Source organism: Hyla sarda, chromosome 4 (genome assembly GCF_029499605.1).
Source record: "Hyla sarda isolate aHylSar1 chromosome 4, aHylSar1.hap1, whole genome shotgun sequence".
Lineage (NCBI taxonomy): Eukaryota > Metazoa > Chordata > Amphibia > Anura > Hylidae > Hyla > Hyla sarda.
Genome location: NC_079192.1, coordinates 151,890,778 through 151,910,894, shown reverse-complemented (window position 1 = coordinate 151,910,894; position 20,117 = coordinate 151,890,778). Strand labels below are relative to the sequence as shown.

The window sequence follows — 20,117 nt, the reverse complement described above, 5'->3', positions numbered from 1 at the left end:
AACAATCTCAAGGTTACAAGTCCATCTCCAGAGATCTAGATTTGCCTTTGTTCACAGTGCACAACATTATCAAGAAGTTTGGCACTTTAGCTAATCCTCCCTGGGCGTGGACGGAAGAGAAAAATTGAAGAAAGGTGTCAATGCAGGATAGTCCGGATGGTGGATAAGCAGCCCCAAACAAGTTCCAAAGATATTCAAGCTGTCCTGCAGGCCCAGGGAGCATCAGTGTCAGCGCAAAATATCTGTCGACATTTAAATGAAATGAAACGCTATGGCAGGAGACCCAGGAGGACCCCACTGCTGACACAGATATAAAAAAAGCAAGTCAACATTTTGCCAAAATTAACTTGAGTAAGCCAAAATCCTTCTGGGAAAATGTCTTGTGGACAGTTGAGACCAAGATAGATCTTTTTGGTAAAGCACATCATTATACTGTTTACCGAAAATGGAAGGAGGCCTACAAAGAAAAGAACACAGTACCTACAGTGAAATATGGTGGAGGTTTAATGATGTTTTTGGGGTTTGGGTGCCTTGAATGTGTGCAAGACATCATGAAATCTGAGAATTTCCAACGGATTTTAGGTCGCACTGTAGAGCCCAGTGTCAGAAAGCTGGGTTTGCGTCTGAGATCTAGGGTCTTCCAGCAAGACAATGGCCCCAAACATACGTCAAAAAGCACCCAGAAATGGATGGCAACAAAGTGCTGGAGAGTTCTGAAGTGGCCAGCAATGAGTCCAAATCGAAATCCCATTGTGGAGAGATCTTAAAATTGCTGTTGGGAAAAGGCACCCTTCCAATAAGAGAGGCCTGGAGCAGTTTGCAAAGGAAGAGTGGTTCAACATTCCGGCTGAGAGGTGTAAGAAGCTTATTGATGGTTATAGGAAGCGACTGATGTCAGTTATTCTTTCCAAAGGGTGTGCAACCAAATATTGAGTTAAAGGGGTTCGCTCTGCACGTAATGACGGGCAGTACAAGGGCCGGAGCATCGTTATGTCACGGCTCCCCCCCCCCCCCCGTGACATCACGGCCCGCCCCCCTCAATACGAGTCTATGGGAGGGGGTGTGGCATTGTCACGCCCCTGCCATAGACTTGTATTAAGGGGGCGGGCCATGATGTCGCGAGGGGAGGAGCCATGACGTCACGCTGCTCCGTCCCCTGTATCGCCCGTCATTACGCACAGAGCGAACCCGCTCTGTGCAGTAATGATAACGGGGTGCCGCAGCGGCAATCCCGGGGGTCCCCAGCAGCGGGACCCCAGCGATCTGACATCTTATCCCCTATCCTTTGGATAGGGGATAAGATGTCTAGGGGCGGAGTACCCCTTTAAGGCTGCTAATAATTTTGTCTAGACCATTTTTGGAGTTTGGTGTGACATTATGTTCAATTTGCTTTGTTTCCTCCCTTGTATAGCAAAACACGTGTTACTGCAATCCTTTTCTGTGAGAAATACTTCATTTTCTAGAAAAATGTCAGGGGTGCCAACATTTACGGCCATGACTGTAGGAGTTAGTAAAGATATAAAACATATATAAAGTAGTTAATAAGATAGCCACACCCACTGGGGAAATCATCTTGCACCAGGCAATTGTCTTCCCAGAATTGTCCCTGGGCTGGTGTCATTTACAGTGAAAATGCACAAAAAGACAAGATACTACTGTGTAGTTTCATTTTGGTAGTTTTTATTCTCTTTATTTTCACACAAAGTTGCTTTGTACACATTTATGTTATTAATATTCAATGCAAGGATTATCAAGCTAATGCTGTACAGTTTATTCTTCAGATGCTGACAGAAGTATAAGCTGGTTATACTTTGTTAGCACTCATTCAAGTGAATGGCAGCTAATGCTAGGTCACTGTAGTATTCACAGTATTGGCACTTGGGGAGTCACTTAATCTGGCCTCAGCGTCAAGTGCTGTGAAGCAGTTTCCCATTTTCATAGATACAATAAAACTTAATTCTCCGTCTTGGGGAATGCTGTGAACACCACTAGTAAGAATACCCCTGAGGGCTTCTTGCATGGTAGACAAGCTTCATAGAATATTCAATGGACCCTTAAAGATGTTTATCTCCCTAGTGGCTCAACACACTTTGTCAGTAACTAAGCCTTAGGGACAGATTGTTGCACAGAGATGTACTGCTTCTAATATCTAGATTTGTACATTTATAGAGTTTGGATGTTTCAAAGATTCTTACTCTTGAAAAGAAGCCAGGTGTTTTGCACTTAATTTATTTTTTTATGACATATGGGACTTTTCTATGCCACAACAGAGGTATAGAAGTTTAATAAATCCCACCCACCCTATCAGACATGAGATCAAGTGGTCCTACTGAAAATAAGACAAAAAAGGACCTTGTGACCTGACAAACTATGTTACTTTACTATGATTGCAGTTGTGTATTTTGAAAACTTTTATTGAAAAATAGCTCCTGGAGCTTTCTTAATATAATCGGTATTTGACAAAATTTTATATAAATGCATATGGTTTGTCAGGTCACAAGGTCCTTTTTTGTCTTATTTGTCTTAAAGACCATCATGTGTCTGTTTTCTGCAGTGTTGATCCAGAGGTAGATAGAAATCTCCATGAGGTAAAAGCCAGTTTTTTTTTATATCCGAGGGAAAAAGTTCCTTCCCAACTCCAGAATTAATCCCTGGATCAACAACCCATATCCAGAAATCTAGTAGCCATAGCTTGTTATATTATACATAGGAAAGGCATCCAGACCCCTTGTGAACTCTCGTGACTTTACCATAACAAATTTATCTGGCAGAGATTTCCATAGTCTTACTTACAGTAAAAAAAAAAATAAGCCCTTCCTTTGTTAGTTTCGAAACCCTTTTTCCTCTTGATGTACAGGATGCATCCTTGTTATAGTTAGTTACAGTACGGGGTACTAATGGATTGTGGGAGAGATCTCTGTATTGACCTTTTATATAACCCATTAGTTTCTTTTATGCAAACTCAAGCAAATGTAAGTCGTTTTTCACAATTATTTTATGCAGTTTTTAAGGCAGACTTGACTTAAACAAATTGTATTACTGCTAAAGCCCTAGTCTACATTCCTTTGTGTGATGGTGCCTACAACTGTACACATTATTTTATATGCTTTGACAGCAGCTTCCTGACACTACAGATTAGTACGCGGTATGCAACCCATGATTTTCCATCATGTACATTTCATGCGACCATAGAGTGCAGGCTCAGCGGAGTAGATACAGTGACAAGTACATACTACTCCATAGGCAACCATGTGTGGACTATTAGCCATCTGGCTGCATACAGGAATGGGGGACTAACAGGGGAAAGAGCTGCCTCTCTAAAAAGAATGGGGCCGCAGGAAAATCTGAGTATAAGAAGAAGTATATGAAGTATACTATACTCAGGAGGATAATTTATCAAAAATCTGTAGAAAGGTGGCCAACCCATAATATATTCACTTGATCTGCCGGACACTGCACGATTTCTCCCTCATTACTTTTAAAAGGGAAACTGACAGACTGTTCACCTGCACTAAACTGTTACCAAATACACTGGATTATAGTGTGAGTCAACATCATTAAAACGAGGGTTCTCTTACTTAAATCGGTCCAGTGGATTAAAAGCTCCGCCTCCCGTTATCTGCATTGCTACATCGCTTCTATGTGCAATGGAGGTGGGTAGCTCCGACTGCCTCCTCTATATGCAGCACTATGCATTTCTTCATGCTCATGTCCGAATGACGCGAGAGCCTAAATGGGAGCAGAGCTTGTGATCTGCTACAAGAAAGAGCAGCTGCCGCTCCCTGCCTCCATTGCGCACAGCAGCGCTAAAGCAAGGCAGGACTTTTAATCCGCTGGAGCAGGGGTTCTCAACCAGGGGTACGCCAAGGGTTATGCGGGGGTACGGCAGTGGCCAGTATTTGTCAGCGCAGAGTGGGCATTTGATGCCGCAGACGCCGTGGCAGCTCACTATATTGTACCGCGGCTGGAGATGAGGCCACCTGCAGCGGCTGCTGGGCCTCACGTGTGACGTCCCTGATGTTGTGTGGAGGTGCCGATACAGCACAAAAGGACGTCACCCATCAGTGCACCCCCCCCTCCCCTCCGACTCCCATGGTGAACTAGGTGTAACACTGCAGTATGGGAGGGTGTAATTGTATGTACAGTCATGGCCGTAAATGTTTGCACCCCTGAAATTTTTCACGAAAATGAAGTATTTCTCACAGAAAAGGATTGCAGTAACACATGTTTTGCTATACTTATGTTTATTCCGTTTGGGTGTATTAGTACTAAACCAAAAAAGGGAGGAAACAAAACAAATTGGACATAATGTCACACCAAACTCCAAAAATGGGCTGGACAAAATTATTGACACCCATAACTCAATATTTGGTTGCACACCCTTTGGAAAAAATAACTGAAATCAGTCGTCGCTTCCTATAAACATCAATAAGCTTCTTACACCTCTCAGCCGGAATGTTGGACCGCTCCTCCTTTGCAAACTGCTCCAGGTCTCTCTTATTGGAAGGCGCCTTTTCCCAACAGCAATTTTAAGTTCTCTCCACAGGAATTCAATGGGATTTAGATCTGGACTCATTGCTGGCCACTTCATAACTCTCCAGTGCTTTGTTGCCATCCATTTCTGGGTGCTTTTTGACGTATGTTTGGGGTCATTGTCCTGCTGGAAGACCCAAGATCTCAGACGCAAACCCAGCTTTCTGACACTGGGCTGTACAGTGCAACTCAAAATCCGTTGGTAATCCTCAGATTTCATGATGCCTTGTACACATTCACGGCACCCAGTGCCAGAGGCAGCAAAACAACCGCAAAACATCATTGAACCTCCACCATATTTCACTGCAGGTACTGTGTTCTTTTCTTTGTAGGCCTCATTCCATTTTCAGTAGAATAATGTGCTACCAAAAAGCTCTATCTTGGTCTCATCTGTCCACAAGACGTTTTCCCCAGAAGGGTTTTGGCTTACTCAAGTTCATTTTGGCAAAATGTAGTCTTGCTTTTTTATGTCTCTGTGTCAGCAGTGGGGTCCTCCTGGGTCTCCTGCCATAGTGTTTCATTTCATTTAAATGTCGACGGATAGTTTGCGCTGACACTGATGCTCCCTGAGCCTGCAGGACAGCTTGAATATCTTTGGAACTTGTTTGGGGCTGCTTATCCACCATCCGGACTATCATGCATTGACACCTTTCATCAATTTTTCTCTTCTGTCCATGCCCAGGGAGATTAGCTACAGTGCCATGGGTTGCAAACTTCTTCATAATGTTGCGCACTGTGGACAAAGGCAAATCTAGATCTCTGGAGATGGACTTGAAATTGGACCTTGAAATTGTTGACATTTTTCTACAACTTTGTTTCCCAAGTCATCAGACTCAGTTCTCTTCTCCTCTTTCTGTTGTCCATGCTTAGTGTGGCACACACAGACACACATTGCAAACACTAAGTGAACTTCTCTCCTTTTTATCTGCTTTCAGGTGTGATTTTTATATTGCCCACTCCTTTTACTTGCCCCATCTGAGTTTAAATGAGCATCACATGCTTGAACCAATCTTATTTTTCCACAATTTTGAAAGGGTGTCCAATTAGCTTCTTTTTTTCCTCCCTTTTTAGGTTTAGTTCCAGTACACACAAAGGGAATAAATATGTGTATAACAAAACATGTGTTACTCCAATCCTTTTCTGTGAGAAATTCTTCGTTTTCTTGAAAAATTTAAGGGGTGCCAACAATTACGGCTATGACTGTATCTCATATATTGGCCCAGGGGGATCGGATGGGGGAATAATGGCACAAGGGGATTAAGATGGAAGGGGGGGTGGGATAATGGCAAAAGGGGATCAGATGGAGGGGGAATAATGGCACAAGGGTATTAAGTATTGCACTAATATCGCATTAGAAAGGTAAGCACACACCATTATGAAATGTATTACTTTTGACTTATTTTGTCCATGGGTACCCCTCGCGAGAGTGGTACCTGTGGACATACTTTCACCCTTTGGGGGTAAAGTCACAAAAAAGGACCACTGCGCTGGAGTGATTTATGTGAAACATCGTTTTATTGCTGTTTAGCCAAACTATAACCCAATCTTTTGGGTTTAGTGCAGGTAACCAGGCTGTCAGTTTCCCTTTGAAGAGCAAGTACCTTCTGTTTTAAAATTGCATAGAAGAGATAAGCGGGGAGGCACTCACCAGGCTTCAATAAAATATAAACTTCTCACCAGGCTTCAAGAAAATATGAAATTCTTCAAAGGTGCAAAATGTAACAGCATGGTGAATGTGTGCATTGCAGAGCTAAAGCTATAAGAAGATTGATAGACATGCATAGGGAATGTGACTTCTGGTCCACAGCAGTAGTTGTGGGATGCAGGTAGTCATGTGGGACTAGTCCAGCATCGTATTGTGGAAATATTGGTTTTCTCTTATGTATTGTATTGGCACGTATTGTTATTTATTAAAAAATCCCCATTTACTTGTACACATTATTTGAATATTTCCTTCAATAGGTTTGTAATCCAAATTAAAATAAGCATGAATTTTAACAAATAAATGTTACAACTAAGGTTACATTTATGGTATAGAATATGTATAATCCAATATAACACTGCAAGATATCAATTTATATAATTAGACTTACATAAAAACATCAACATTTTTAATAAAGTTACAGTTAAAGGATAACTCCGGGATGTACAGCTAATCCCTTATCCTAAGGAGCCCTGGCTCCCTGTAAATTGAAACAATCTTATTTTTCCACAGTTTTGAAAGGGTGCCAATCATTTTGTCCAGTTCATTTTTGGAGTTTGGTGTGATATTATGTCCAATTAGCTTTTTTTTCCTCCCTTTTTTGGTTTAGTTCCAATACACGCAAAGGGAATAAACATGTGTATAACAAAACATGTGTTACTGCAATCCTTTTCTGTGAGAAATACTTCATTTTCTTGAAAAATTTCTGGGGAGCGTTTTGGACCACAGCACAAAGCTGCAGCCGACACGCTTCCTCCATGCAGTTCTATGGCAGAGCCGGAGATTACGGAAAGCAGCACTCCAGCTGTGCCATAGAACTGTATGGAGGAGGCGTGTTGCCCGCCGCTTCCAGCGGTAGTCGAAAATGCTCGTTCCATGCAGAAGGTGGGGCTCCGTTCTGGAGATCGCGGGAGGCACCAGAGGTTGGACCTCTTTCCTTAGGATAGGGGATAAGTTGTACATACCGGAGGTATCCTTTAAGGCACACAAGGCAGTAGTTACATGTAGGTGATCTATTTCTAACAGGAGACACACTTTTTTTTATATGATTATGAAACATTTTGTACACAGAGGGCCGGCCTTATTAAAGGGGTTATCCAGGATTTGAAATAACATAGCTTCTTTTTTTTTTTTTTAGAAACAGTGCCACTCTTGTCCTAACTTTATGGGTGTGGGATTGCAGCTCAGTTCCATTAAAGTAAATAAAGTCGAGTTGCACTACCACATTCAACCTGAGGATTACTGTGGTGCTGTTTTGGGAAAAAAGCAGCTATGTTTAAGTAATCCAGAATAACTCTTTAAATCCAATATAGTGAGTGTTGTATTTATTATCTGCAAAAGAGGCTTTCTTAAAGGGTTTTCAAGTGAAAACATATGGACATCCTGTTGTCAGGATAGGCCATCAATATCTGGCCAGTGTGATGCTGATACCCAACACCTCAGCTGTTTTTTAATTGAATGGGAGCTGTGCTGCAGTAAGCAGGCATGGCGACCACAAATAAATGGGGCTTTCTGCTTTCAGTTCTGTTCACTACAGTATGTAGTGTGGGTGGTGTGGTCTATCCTATATGTTTTTACAAGAAAACTCCTTAACCCCTTAAGGACTCAGGGTTTTTCCGTTTTTGCACTTTCGTTTTTTCCTCCTTACCTTTTAAAAATCATAACCCTTTCAATTTTCCACCTAAAAATCCATATTATGGCTTATTTTTTGCGTCGCCAATTCTACTTTACAGTGACATCAGTCATTTTGCCCAAAAATTCACGACGAAACGGAAAAAAAAATCATTGTGCGACAAAATCGAAAAAAAAACGCCATTTTGTAACTTTTGGGGGCTTTCGTTTCTACGCAGTGCATATTTCGGTAAAAATTACACCTTATCATTATTCTGTAGGTCCATACGGTTAAAATGATACCCTACTTATATAGGTTTGATTTTGTCGCACTTCTGGAAAAAATCATAACTACATGAAGGAAAATTTATACGTTTAAAAATGTCATCTTCTGACCCCTATAACTTTTTTATTTTTCCATGTATGGGGTGGTATGAGGACTCATTTTTTGCGCCGTGATCTGAAGTTTTTATCGGTATGATTTTTGTTTTGATCGGACTTTTTGATCACTTTTTATTCATTTTTTAATGATATAAAAAGTGACCAAAATACGCTTTTTTGGACTTTGGAATTTTTTTGCGCGTACGCCATTGACCGTACGGCTTAATTAATGATATATTTTTATAGTTCGGACATTTACGCACGCGGCGATACCACATATGTTTATTTTTTATTTTTTTTACACTGTTTTATTTTTTTTATGGGAAAAGGGGGGTGATTCAAACTTTTATTAGGGAAGGGGTTAAATGACCTTTATTAACACTTTTTTTTTACATTTTTTTTGCAGTGTTATAGGTCCCATAGGGACCTATAACACTGCACACACTGATCTCTAATGCTGATCACTGGCGTGCATTAACACGCCTGTGATCAGCATTATCGGCGCTTGACTGCTCCTGCCTGGATCTCAGGCACGGAGCAGTCATTCGTCGATCGGACACCGGGGAGGCAGGTAAGAGCCCTCCCGGTGTCCGATCAGCTGTTCGGGACGCCTCGATTTCACCGCGGCGGTCCCGAACAGCCCGACTGAGCAGCCGGGTCACTTTCACTTTCACTTTAGAAGCGGCGGTCAGCTTTGACCGCCGCTTCTAAAGGGTTAATACCGCACATCTCCGCGATCGGCGATGTGTGGTATTAGCCGCGGGTCCCGGCCGTTGATTAGCGCCGGGACCCACGCGATATGATGCGGGATCGCGGCGCGATCCCGCTTCATATCGCGGGAGCCGGCGCAGGATGTAAATATACGTCCTGCGTCGTTAAGGGGTTAAAGGGCTACTCCGGTGGAAAACTTTTTCTTTTAAATCAACAGATGCCAGAAAGTTAAACAGATTTGCAAATTACTTCTATAAAAAAAATCTTAAAGGGGTATTCCAGGAAAAAACTTTTTTATATATATCAACTGGCTCCAGAAAGTTAAACAGATTCAACTGGCTCCAGAAAGTTAAACAGATTTGTAAATTACTTCTATTAAAAAATCTTAATCCTTTCAGTACTTATGAGCTTCTGAAGTTAAGGTTGTTCTTTTCTGCTAAGTGCTCTCTGATGACACCTGTCTCGGGAAACGCCCAGTTTACAAGAGGTTTGCTATGGGGATTTGCTTCTAAACTGCGTGTTTCCCGAGACAGGTGTCATCAGAGAGCACTTAGACAGAAAAGAACAACATTAACTTTAGAAGCTCATAAGTACTGAAAGGATTACGATTTTTTAATAGAAGTAATTTACAAATCTGTTTAACTTTCTGGAGCCAGTTGATGTTTAAAAAAAAAAGTTTTTTCCTGGATAACCCTTTTAACCCCTTAAGGACGGAGCTCATTTTCACCTCTAGGACTAAGCCCTTTTTTGCAAATCTGACCACTGTCACTTTAAACATTAATAACTCTGGAATGTTTTTACTTATCATTCTGATTTTGAGATTGTTTGTTCGTGACATATTCTACTTTAACATAGTGGTAAATTTTTGTGGTAACTTGCATCCTTTCTTGGTGAAAAAATCCCCAAATTTGATGAAAAAATTAAAAATGTTATATTTTTCTAACTTTTAAACTCTCTGCTTGTAAGGAAAATGGATATTCCAAAATTTTTTTTTTGATTCACATATACAATATGTCTACTTTATGATTGCATCATAAAATTGACGAGTTTTTACTTTTGGAAGACACCAGAGGGCTTCAAATTTCAGCAGCAATTTTTCAATTTTTCACAAAGTTTTCAAACTCACAATTTTTCAGGGACCAATTCAGGTTTGAAGTGGATTTGAAGGGTCTTCATATTAGAAATACCCCATGAATGACCCCATTATAAAAACTGCACCCCCCAAAGTATTCAAAATGACATTCAGTTAGTGTTTTAACCCTTTAGGTGTTTCACAGGAAAAGCAGCAAAGTGAAGGAGAAAATTCAAAATCTTCATTTTTTTACACTCGCGTGTTCATGTAGACCCAATTTTTGAATTTTTACAAGGTGTAAAAGGAGAAAATGTATGCTTATATTTGTAGCCCAATTTCTCTCGAGTAAGCACATACCTCATATGTCTATGTAAAGTGTTGGGCGGGCGCAGTAGAGGGCTCAGAAGCGAAGGAGCGACAAGGGGATTTTAGAGAGTACGTTTTTCTGAAATGGTTTTTGGGGGGCATGTCGCATTTAGGAAGCCCCTATGGTGCCAGAACAGCAAAAATAAAACACATGGCATACCATTTTGGAAACTAAATTCACTAAAATGTTGGTTTGCCCCCAAATTTTACATTTTTTAAAGGGTTAATAGCAGAAAAGACCCCCCAAAATTTGTAAACCCATCTCTTCTGAGTATGGGGGTACCCCATAAGTGGACCTGAAGTGCACTACGGGCAAACTACAATGCTCAGAAGAGAAGGAGTCATATTTGGCTTTTTGAGAGCAAATTTTGCTCGGGGGGCATGCTGCATTTAGGAAGCCCCTATGGTGCCAGGACAGCAAAAAAAAAAACACATGGCATACCATTTTGGAAACTAGACCCCTTGAGGAACATAACAAGGGATAAAGTGAGCCTTAATACCCCACAGGTGTTTCACGACTTTTGCATATGTAAAAATTTTTTTATTTTTTTCACTAAAATGTGGGTTTCCCCCCCAAATTTCAAATTTTTGCAAGGGTTAATAACAGAAAAGACTCCCCCAAAATTTGTAACCCCATCTCTTCTGAGTATGGAGGTACCCAATAAGTGGACCTGAAGTGCACTGCGGGCGAACTACAATGCTCAGAAGAGAAGGCGTCATATTTGGCTTTTTGAGAGCAAATTTTGCTCGGGGGGCATGTCGCATTTAAAAAAAAAAAAAACACATGGCATACTATTTTGGAAACTAGACTCCTCACAGAATGTAATGAGAGTACAGTGAGCATTTACCCCCCACTGGTGTCTGACAGATCTTTGGAACAGTGGGCTGTGCAAAATTTTTCATTTTCACAGACCACTGTTCCAAAGATCCGTCAGACACCTGTGGGGTGTAAATACTCACTGCACCCCTATTACATTCCGTGAGGGGTATAGTTTCCAAAATGGGGTCACATGTGGGTGTGTTTTTTTTTTTTTTTTGCGTTTGTCAGAACCGCTGTAACAATCAGCCACCCCTGTGCAAATCACCTCAAATGTACATGGCGCACTCTCCCTTCTGGGCCTTGTTGTGCGCCCCCAGAGGACTTTGTGCCCACATATGGGGTATCTCCGTACTCGGGAGAAATTGCGTTACAAATTTTGGGGGGCGTTTTTCCCTTTTACCTCTTGTGAAAATGAAAAGTATAAGGCAACACCAGCATGTTAGTGTAAAAATGTTTATTTTTTTACACTAACATGCTGGTGTAGACCCCAACTGTTCCTTTTCATAAGGGGTAAAAGGAGAAAAAGCCCCCCAAAATTTGTTAGGCAATTTCTCCCGAGTATGGCGATACCCCATATGTGACCCTATTCTGTTGCCTTGAAATACGACAGGGCTCCAAAGTAAGAGCGCCATGCGCATTTGAGGCCTGAATTAGGGACTTGCATAGGGGTGGACATAGGGGTATTCTATGCCAGTGATCCCCAAACAGGGTGCCTCCAGCTGTTGTAAAACTCCCAGCATGCTTGGACAGTCAATTGCTGTCCAGAAATGCTGGGAGTTTTTGTTTTGCAACAGCTGGATGCTCCATCTTAGAAACACTGCCGTACAATACGCTTTTCATTTTTATTGGGGAAGGTGGGTGGCAGGGGGGGCAGTGTACGAGTGTATATGTAGTGTTTTACTCTTTATTTTATGGTAGTGTAGTCTAGTGTTTTTATGCTACATTCACACTGGAGGCAGATTACACAGAGTCTCCCGCTAGGAGTTTGAGCTGCGGCGGAAAATTTGCCGCAGCTCAAGCTTGAAGCGGGGAACTCACTGTAATCTGCCGCCAGTGTGAATGTAGCCTGTACATTCACATGGGAGGGGGGTCAAAACTACAACTCCCAGCATGCACTGACAGACCATGCATGCTGGGAGTTGTAGTTTTGCAACAGCTGGAGGCACACTGGTTGGAAAACCTTGAGTTAGGTTCTATGACCTAACTCAGTATTTTCCAACTAGGGCATGCAGGGAGATGTAGTTATGCAACGGCTGGAGGCACGCAAGTACAACTCCCAGCATGCCAAAACAGCCTTATGCTGTTCCTGAATGCTGGGAGTTGTAGTTTTGCAAGATTTAGAGGGGTTCAGGTTGTAAATCACTGTCCAGTGGTCTCAAAACTGTGGCCCTCCAGATGTTGCAAAACTACAACTCGCAGCATGCCCAGACAGCAAACTGCTGTCTGGGCATGCTGAGAGTTGTAGTTTTGCAATATCTGGAGGGCCACGGGTTAGAGACCACTGTAAACTGTGGCCCTCCGGATGTTGCTAGGCAACAACTCACCTAGCGGGGCCCGGATGTATTGCTGCCGCCGCACGTGGGGGATCCCCGCATGGAGCATCGCGCTTCGGGATCCAAGTAAGGGACCTTCGGCGCCGACCTTACCTGGACAGTTCCCCCATTTTGCCCGGACACTGATAGGTGGGCAAAGCGAGGGAACCGAACTTTAACCCCCCCTCCCCCGGTCTGCTATCGGTCGGTTGCTCGGCCGACCAATAGCAGGGATAGGAGGGGTGGCACCCATACTGCCCCCATACTCCTATCCCTTCAGGGGGATCGAGGGTGTCTCGGACACCCCCGATCCCTCTTATTTTCCGGGTCACCAGTGACCCGTATGACCCAGAATTGCGCAGATCGCAGGTCTGAATTGACCTGCGATTTGCGCCCATCGTGGTCATGGGGGGGTCTCAGGACCCCCCTCGGCGATGTGTCGGGATGCCTGCTGTTAGATAACAGCAGTCATCCCGTCCCGATCACCGCTACCGGTGACGTGGTGCTCCCGGAAACCCGCGACGTACATGTACGTCGCCGCGTGCAAAGTGTACGCCGCTCGTCGTGAAGGGGTTAATCCTTCCAGTACCATTTAGCGGCTGTATACTACAGAGAATATTCTTTTCTTTTTGGATTTCTTTTCTGTCACGACCACAGTGCTCTCTGCTGACACCTCTGTCCATGTCAAGAACTGTCCAGAGCAGGAGAAAATCCCCATCACAAACACATGCTGCTCTGGACTGTTCCTAAAATGGACAGAGGTGTCAGCAGAGAACACTGTGGTCGTGATAGAAAAGAAATCCCAAAAGAATTTCCTCTGTAGCATACAACGGCTAATAAGTACTGGAAGGATTGAGAATTATTAATAGAAGAAATAATTTACAAATTGGTTTAACTTTCTGGTACCAGTTGTTTAAAAAAAAAGTTTTCCACTGGAGTAATCCTTTAGAGCAGTGTTCTCAAGCGCGGTCCTCAAGTCACCCCCCAACAGGTCATGTTTTCTGGATTTTCTTAGTCTTTCACAGGTGATATAACTGGTGATGTCTGATTCACTGACCATAATTATATCCCCTGTGAAATCACCAGGAAATCCAGAAAACATGACCTGTTGGTGGTACTTGAGGACCTGCTTTAGAGGACCTGTCAGCACTTTTATTTCGTCCGCTCTATTAGATACAAGTACAGTCTATAAAGTAACAATTGTGTAGCATCTTTTCTCAGAGCTCTGCATTGTTCCATTTTTCTGTTGTTGCTCCTGAATATTTATGAATAAATTTTGTTCACATGAGCGTTGGGCAAATCTGTTCTGAAATATCAGTTATTGTCACATAACAAAGGTCATACCAAAATGAGTAAAGGAAATGAAAAACGTTGATGTGAACTTAGCCTTACACAGTCTGACGCTATCTAATCATTGCTGACAGTGCCTTAGTATGTAGAGACACACACCCACACCTACAAGATCCAGTTGTCTGTTCTTTCATTCATTTTCAGTAGAAACAGAAGAAAAACGCAATGAAGAGTTCTAAGCAAAGACGCTCCAAAATTTTGACTACACAAAGAATTCAAGTATTTACTAGGGCTAATACTTAATTTATTACAGCCAAAAGTCTTTTTTTTCAATAAGGAAAACAAAAATCACATACAGAACCATAATACAGGTCCTCACTGCTCTGTCTTTTACCTTACATATCATAGAGGTATTCTCACACTATACTTTTAGGGTAGAAGAATCTGAAATACAGCATCATACAATGGACTAGATGGCACCATACAATGGCCTATGAATCCGCAGTACAGTACAGAGCCATACAATGAACAATGGCTTTTAGGTTAATTTATACTTTATTAAGTGTTCATGGACCCACCTGTTAACACTATTTTTTTTTTTTAGGCCAAAAATTCTGTTCTAAATAATTTCTTATTATATATTTATAGTGGATGAAGCAGCTTTTTCTAAAGTTTAAAGGGCAGCATATATAAAAAAAAATATGTCCTGTCATATTAAAGGGGTTATCCAGGAAAAAAATATTTTCCTTTCAGTACTTATGAGCTTCTGAAGTTAAGGTTGTTCTTTTCTGACTAAATGCTCTCTGATGACATGTGTCTCGGGAACCGCCCAGTTTGCTATGGGGATTTGCTTCTAAACTGGGTGGTTCCCGTGACACGTGTCATCAGAGAGGACTTAGACAGAAAAGAACAACCTTAAGTTCAGGAGCTCATAAGTACTGAAAGGATTACTTTCTGGAGCCAGTTGATATATAAAAGAAACTTTTTTTTTCCTGGATAACCCCTTTAAGATAATCAACTCAAAATATTGTTTAATAACACATTACGCTGAATACAGCTATAAGTCTGCTGTATTTATGATTCTGTATTCCATCTCTGAACATCTGCTGTTTTGGGTAAAGATACATATAAACATATTTAAGGTGAGCTGTGATGCCGAGGATAGAAGTCTATTGTGGCTTATACTGCAGATCTGTCACAAAATGTAAAATCCACCTTAGCATGCATTCAGATTTGTTGTGGAAAAGCCGCCACATTTTGAAAAGCCTATTCACATGTATTATACTATAATTTGATTTAGATTTTTAGTGCACAACAAATCCGCCACCTCAGAATATGGCCTTAAAGGTGTACCCTGCTGCTCAGCGTTTGGAACAAACTGTAACGAACGCTGGAGTCGGTGCCAGGAGCTTGTGATGTCATAGCCCCCTCAATGCAAGTCTATGGGAGGGGGCGTGGCAGCTGTCACACCCCCTCCCATAGACTTGCATTGAGGGGCGGGCTATGATGTCACGAGCTCCCAGCGCCGGTTCCGGCCTTCGGAACAGTTTGTTCCAAACGCTGATCAGCGGAGTACCCCTTTATGTCCTCACTCAGCTCCTTTTTAAATGATCAATGCCACAAAGATTAAAAGTAATAATAGCTATAATACAAAGTGACCTTATTGTAGGCAGCATATTGGCAAACAGTTCTAACCGCCTTAATAAACTATGGTAAATCTTTATGTGCTTCGAATACATTAAACATGTTTAAATGATTAAACTCACCTGCGTAAAAAGCATCCCTCATTGATCTAGTGCAGGTCACTGAATGAATGGCTCCATAATGCAAATATTTGCTCAGTATACCAGTCATCCATGACCGACAAGACTATTAATGATTTTGTTTGCATCTGATATTATGACAGAATGCAGCCTATCCAATTCCTCTCCCAACCTCTGGCAAACATAACTAGATGCTAATGCATGTAAATGCCCTGAAACTTTTCTAATAAGTTTTACCAACAATGGAGTTATTATATTGAAGCTGCCACCAGTGTTATCGAGCTACCTGCTTATGTTTAAGCTCTTACATCATATATTTGTAGACACTTAATATTATACAAGGGTCTTGTCCTGCTACTTAATATCACTGTCAACTATCTGGAGTGTAATGTCTATTCAACAATAAATAGCAATCTCTAGCTTGTAGCTTTTGTTCCCTAAATTATTCCGGTATACAAATAGACCTGTAGGAACACAGAACACTGAATATCAATTAAAGGGGTATTCCGGGCGAAAACATTTTATCCCCATTTTATGCGTCTCCAGTTTCGGAAACCTCCGGGTTTCTGGGACTGGGGGCGTGGCGGCCATCACTTCCCCTCCCATAGACATGAATGGATAGGGGGGGGCGTGGCATGACGTCACGTCCCCAGTCCCGGAAACCCGGAGGTTTCCGAAACTGGAGACGCAGCTCCCGCATAGAATGCAGGTGCTGCAGGGAGATCGTGGGGGGTCCCAGCAGCGGGACTCCCGCGATCAGACATCTTATCCCCTATCCTTTGGATAGGGGATAAATGTTTTTGCCCGGAATACCCCTTTAAGTTACTATCATCGTCCATATGTCTATAATACCATAATAAATGGCAGTCAATAACTCTTAAGACAGGGGTGTGTAGAGAACACCGATAAAAAGCGATGGCTACTGTACATTTTATAGTACTTGACCGAGATTCTCTTACAGTTGTTCATTAACAAATACATCATACAGCGTAAATTCTTAATTTCATTTATATTATTACAATGCTGCTGATTATTACTCATTACTATACAACATATTTCACAATGTCTTTACAAAGAATACACTGACATTTGTCCCTGTCTCAGAGGAGCTCACAATCTAACCAACTTTACTCTCTGCCAAACCGACATAATAAGGACATACAAATACCATTCAAATAGAAAAAAGAATACCACCATTCCACATTATCTTGACATCAATCCTATAATATTATATAATGTTAATTGAGAATGTTATGTGCTGTGAGATAAGGGAGTGGATTATTTTCTCACTTTTAGTGTTTTAAGGCATATCTTTTCCTATACAGCTGTGTTTTGCTGGTTTATTTAATTTCAGGCAGTAAGTCATAAAATACATATCTCAGATAAGTAAAACAGTTGACCTAAAGTTTAAAGAATCACTTTAGCTGCATAGTCTACCGCACTGTAATGTTACACAACTAAAATACAGTGCTAATAAGGCACATCAGTTCCATGAAAATACAGTGTTCACTTATGTTCTATAAGAAATTGTTCTGGGAATATAGGTGTTGTTATTCTTCTAGGAGCCAGAGGACAACCACTAAATATCAGTGGATGACCTGGAATTTTAATGGTGCCATATACTACTGGATTCAATGACTGCAGTGGTTTCTGCAGCTGGACCCATGGCAATCTGCTCTTTCACAGGTCAGCTCCACTTATAAAAGGGATTGTGTTCACACAACAACACCTTAACTGTATTTGTACCTTCTTAAATTATTGAGATTCAGCCATGCCCCCTGCATTGTTTCTACTGCTTACATTGCACGGAAAGGAAGGCTGAGAGCTCACTATTGCTTTAAAGATTGAGCTATGGTAAGTCATTCTTGATCGTACATTGTAAAGCTTGAATAACATACAGTATGTGTGGTATAAGCGCATTCAGTGCAAAAATAGATAGTGTACAGTATACATGAATGTCATCTTACAGTGAAGTGCATTTTATTTACATATAAGATAAATATAATGGTGATAGCGGTATCATTTAGACCCTAAGTGGAGTGCAACAAGAGCCTGAAATGCCAGACAGCTTTCTTATACCATGATGATGTTTTTTTTTTTTTTTCAGATCATTTTGACACCTGATGCAAAATCTTACAGCTATCGATGCTGTATATCTGTCTTGCTGCAAAAGTCTTCATGTGCCATAGTGCTGCGTTGTTTGTGGTAAAACAACACTTAAGTCTGTATGTAGAAGTGAAAAGATTTTCTGTGGAATGTTTCTTCTGTTAAGTGATCCTGGACTAAGGAGACTTAATTTTTCGTACTTAACTCTAGGACTCTCATGTATGGGGTGTAGGATCTTTGAGGACGTCCTCTAGAGTCAGGTTCTACGGCAGGTGCTTGACAGCCATCAGTCCTATTAAAAGAGGGGAATAACTGTTGTTATATAATAATAGCTACAAAATAAAAATATTTCCCACTACACTGGGAAACTCTGTAAGGGTCTATTCCCACGTAGATCAATCTGCAACATCAATTTTGCGCAGGATACTGTATGTGTGAATACACCCTTAAAGAATGACCGAGCTCTGATTGTGATCAGTAATATAAATTAATAATTTGCATCATACTGATGAATGTAAACATCATAAATACAGTGGGGGAGATTTATCAAAACCAGTGCAGAGGCAAAGTTGCGCATAGCAACCAATCAGATTGCCTCTTTCATTTTTCATTGGCCTTGTTAAGAATGTGAGAAGCGATCTGATTGGTTGCTATAGGCAACTGGACAACTTTGCCTCTCCACAGGTTTTGATAAATCTCCCCCATTGTTCAGTCATCATATTAAGCAAAGTTTTGACTTTAGGGATCTTAAAGGGAATCTGTAAACTACATTTAGACTGCTGACACTGTTAGGGTGCATTCATACCACGTTTTTGCAATACAGTTCCCCTGTACGTTTTCAATGTGAAAACCGTAGGGAATCGTATTATAAACCGTATCCGCACGTTTTGATACAGTTTAGTCCGGTTTTGAGGAATCCGTTTTTAATCAAAAACCAGATACGGGAACTGTATTGCAAAAACGTGGTGTGAATGAAGCCTTAGATAGCAGTTAGGACAAGGAGACACATGGTACCTTTCATATATCTGTCGATACTTCCATTATGTAGAAAATGCTCTTATTCTCTGGTACCAAATGTCAAAGAGGCTTTCCCAAAACCCTGTGGTGCTGATGGTTGTTCCAAATCACATCTAACAGTTTGGAACATAAGTTGCAGGTAACAGATTTCCTTCAAGCCATGTAAACTTAGTCCTATTAGGACTGCCACAGAGTCCCATTGGTTTTAATGGCATTCTGTTGCACTGTTCATATGGCAGAATTTCTGATTCCCCCATCCGCAGAAAGAACGGTCAAGTCTGTTCCTTCTGCTGTGTTCGCCGGGAAATGCATTGCCGCCTATGAGACAGCGCATTTCCGAGTGTCCTAGTGCCCGCCAGTTAGTCAAATGTGCGGAATGTTTTCCGTGCGGACATTGGACCCTTTTTATGACTGGAATGGCTTTCAAGGAATGGCTTTCACTCTGCTGGGCCTGTAGTTCCACACATTACATGGATAGCCATTAATGTAAAGTTGGATTAGCACTGATCAGCTGAACAATGACTGCTTAGTTTTTCCTGCCACAACATTTTCCAAACAAACGTGGCAACTACATAAGAATTCATACTTATTTCTCCACAACTAGGCCTGACACTTGTCACCCATGAAGTTGTGTATTAATAAGCTGAACGAAAGAAGCCTTCAAGCCACATATGACTCAAGTCACATTTTGCCACAGAGGTCATAGACAATAGAAAATGCATAGATACTGAACCATTTTGAATTACTTTGAATTTGTAACCTCAATAGTAAAATGAGCCCCCTGGATTAATCTTAGAGTACCTGTGATCTTGATACATTTTTTTTATCCGCCCAGTTTACTCCCCCCATCGTAATAACCTCAATCTACCTTTATTTATATAATTTTTTAGTTTTCCTCCCTGATATTGTGCTGTATATTCAGCTCAGTCTAAATCATCTCCATGGACTAGGAAGGGGCGTTACCCAGTAGGCATGATGTCATCTGAAGCCCAGTAGGGGAGAACTTCTGCCCTATCTCTACTACACACAGGCTTAAGCAGTTCATTGTGTGATGTGCTGTGATTGGCTGAGACTGCACCCCCTCCTCAGCTCTGAACTCTGCAGTGCTCAGCTCTGACCAGTAGCTGCAAAAGTGAGCAGAAATATCCAGCACAATGTTTTGCACAATATTTAGCACCATGCACTGAAGTCATTATGGCTCTACATCAGTGTT

The 20,117-nt window shown here is 41.5% G+C and overlaps 1 protein-coding gene and 1 long non-coding RNA gene across 8 annotated transcripts in view; one reads left to right on the top strand and one right to left on the bottom strand.

Moving 5' to 3' along the window:
- The window catches only part of LOC130368573 (uncharacterized), a 178,585-nt gene that overhangs the window by 35,191 nt on the left and 123,277 nt on the right, over window positions 1-20,117 (top strand). For 3 of the 4 annotated variants that reach the window (XR_008892509.1, XR_008892507.1, XR_008892506.1), the window contains exon 1: window positions 17,878-17,986. This is a non-coding gene — a long non-coding RNA (uncharacterized LOC130368573). Of the gene's footprint in view, window positions 1-17,877; window positions 17,987-20,117 lie in introns of those variants that run through there. The other variant, XR_008892508.1, reaches the window with a different exon arrangement.
- Window positions 17,977-20,117, bottom strand: part of MYZAP (myocardial zonula adherens protein) — a 147,064-nt gene continuing 144,923 nt past the window's right edge. For all 4 annotated transcript variants that reach the window (XM_056572413.1, XM_056572414.1, XM_056572412.1 and 1 more), the window contains one exon: window positions 17,977-18,179. In XM_056572413.1, coding sequence (XP_056428388.1) covers window positions 18,074-18,179 — 106 coding nt within the window. In that variant the 3' untranslated portion in view covers window positions 17,977-18,073. The remainder of the gene's footprint in view (window positions 18,180-20,117) is intronic.